At 45.3% G+C, this 1997-nt stretch overlaps 1 protein-coding gene across 1 annotated transcript in view; it reads right to left on the bottom strand.

Moving 5' to 3' along the window:
* FOMMEDRAFT_170476 (uncharacterized protein) overlaps positions 1–1997 on the bottom strand; it is a 2622-nt gene continuing 625 nt past the window's right edge. The window contains exons 3-6 of the mRNA XM_007270283.1: positions 1269–1992; positions 1015–1211; positions 281–960; positions 1–226 (exon numbers count right to left, since the gene is read on the bottom strand). Coding sequence (XP_007270345.1) covers positions 35–226; positions 281–960; positions 1015–1211; positions 1269–1992 — 1793 coding nt within the window. The 3' untranslated portion in view covers positions 1–34. The remainder of the gene's footprint in view (positions 227–280; positions 961–1014; positions 1212–1268; positions 1993–1997) is intronic.

Below are 1997 nucleotides of genomic sequence, written 5' to 3'. Positions count from 1 at the left end.
TTCCGCGTGTGACAGCCGCAAACAGTGGTCCATATTAAGAGTCGCATGATGGGGGAATTTTCACGATGTTTTTTGAAGGTGAACCAGGGTATGATGCGATAACGCGCAACACTGGTAACTTGTCTTGGAACCAATCATCATTTGCAAAATGGGACCCTACGTCCAAACGCTTGAACAAATCGATGACAGTGCGCCTAGCAGAATTAATATTTTCTGTACCAAGACCCTGCAATTTAAGAACATCAGTTGTGTAATATTTTTGAACATCCAAGTTTCATACCTGTCGCACATATAGCTGTGAAAGATCAAGGCTCTTAACTGCACTCTCCCAAGTTTGTTTGTCCATTTTGCGGCGAAATCTGCATTGTATGACAAGTGCCAGGACTTGGCCAGAGTGAAGGCGGATGAATGAAACAATGTCTGGTCCCATCAGTTTGTCAGGAAAACAGAGCACAGATGATGTGTTCTGGAACCATCTCAACGTTGCATCAACAGTACTATGCTTCGCACCAATAATCGTTGTGGAGCCCTCATAGTTTGGTAGATGGAAGCGATCAAATACTAATCCACCTTCGTTCATGTTGACGGAGACTAGTTCAGCAGATTGCTGTGCCCATTCCGGAACATGCTCCCCAAAGGAAATAATGTCACATAAGCTGCTCCCGTCAAACGCACAAGCAAGGGAATACGCGACGAGTTCCTCAAAATGATCACCTCGATCTTGCAATTCCAGTAATAGTGTGCAAATACAACTGACCAGTCCAAACGTGGAGTCGCTGAACGCCCGTGCTGCTGCAAGCAAAACTAGTGGCTCATCAATGTAACTCCTCTCTGAGTCGCTAACAAATCGGGCAAACCCCAGTTCTATGAGCTCGAGCTTCATGTCTGGAAAAGGGACCCTTATCCGAAGCACAAGCCATGAATGTAGCGCATGGCTGACATCACTGAGCACTTCAGGATCTGTTAAGAACGGGTGAGATCTGGATTAAAGAGCATGAGTCATATGGAACACACTTGACATGATTTTTGTGAAATCTAGTGGTACAATTGCTCTAATGCCACCTTCCACTACTCCCTCTCTGTCTACAGAGTGCTGTGCATCGGTAGGGACATAATCCGAGATGGCAGTGACAACACCGTCCAGTGTTCTGTGCGGTGCCTGAAACGATGTCCTTAAAAGCTCCGTCAACAATGACGCAGTAAAGCGATGTCTGAAGAAGGGTTGAGCAAGATGTGGATAAATATTGAACAAGCATACAATAACATACCTCCCACGTGCATAGTTCCATGCTCTAGTGAGAAATTCCTTCCCAGACTCGCTGTCCAGCAAGGTGGGAGGCGTATACCGACGAATATAATTTTCTTGCGAATCTTGGTTATCAAACGCACCAATCTTGGTAAACTTTCCAAAGGTCGCCGGCTTCCCAACTGCCGAAGAAAGAGTATCGTTGATAGTGTTAAGTGACAGGCCAGTACTTGACACGATGATCGGAAAAGACGTAGCGGCAAGCCACGATTTAATAAGAGGATTCAGAATAGGGTGAGTTTTCTCCAGCCCCCGATACGATTCAAACGCGTTTGCCAAAGATGCTGCCGCTATCTGTGCCTCGTCAAGGACAAGGAAGAAGCTGCTATCCAGCTTAAAACGTTTAGATAATCCTTGTAAGCGTTCGTGGATCTTATTCGAATCCATCATGATAAAGCTGTCGCTAGTATCATCGAGGATCTTTGCCAGATCCTTGAATACATCGCATTCCAAAATTCCTCGGGAATTCAATTGCAATGACAACCAGTGTAGCTTGGCCTTGTTAGGGTCTTTATCTTTATCCTGCCAAACGGTACAGTATGTTGTTAAGAACCATTCGAAAATAATGACACGCGCGGTAAGAATCTGGTGTGAGAAACGTGTAACAATTTCACGGTTTTGGCGATATACGGGTTCCAGCTGCACATGGTTATTATCAAATTCACCCTTGGGATGCTCACAGAAGCCTTTG

The sequence above is a fragment of the Fomitiporia mediterranea genome (genome assembly GCF_000271605.1).
Source record: "Fomitiporia mediterranea MF3/22 unplaced genomic scaffold FOMMEscaffold_12, whole genome shotgun sequence".
NCBI classification, from domain to species: Eukaryota; Fungi; Basidiomycota; class Agaricomycetes; order Hymenochaetales; family Hymenochaetaceae; genus Fomitiporia; species Fomitiporia mediterranea.
The sequence above is the reverse complement of the archived record's forward strand: the minus strand, read 5'-3'. Positions and strand labels throughout refer to the sequence as shown.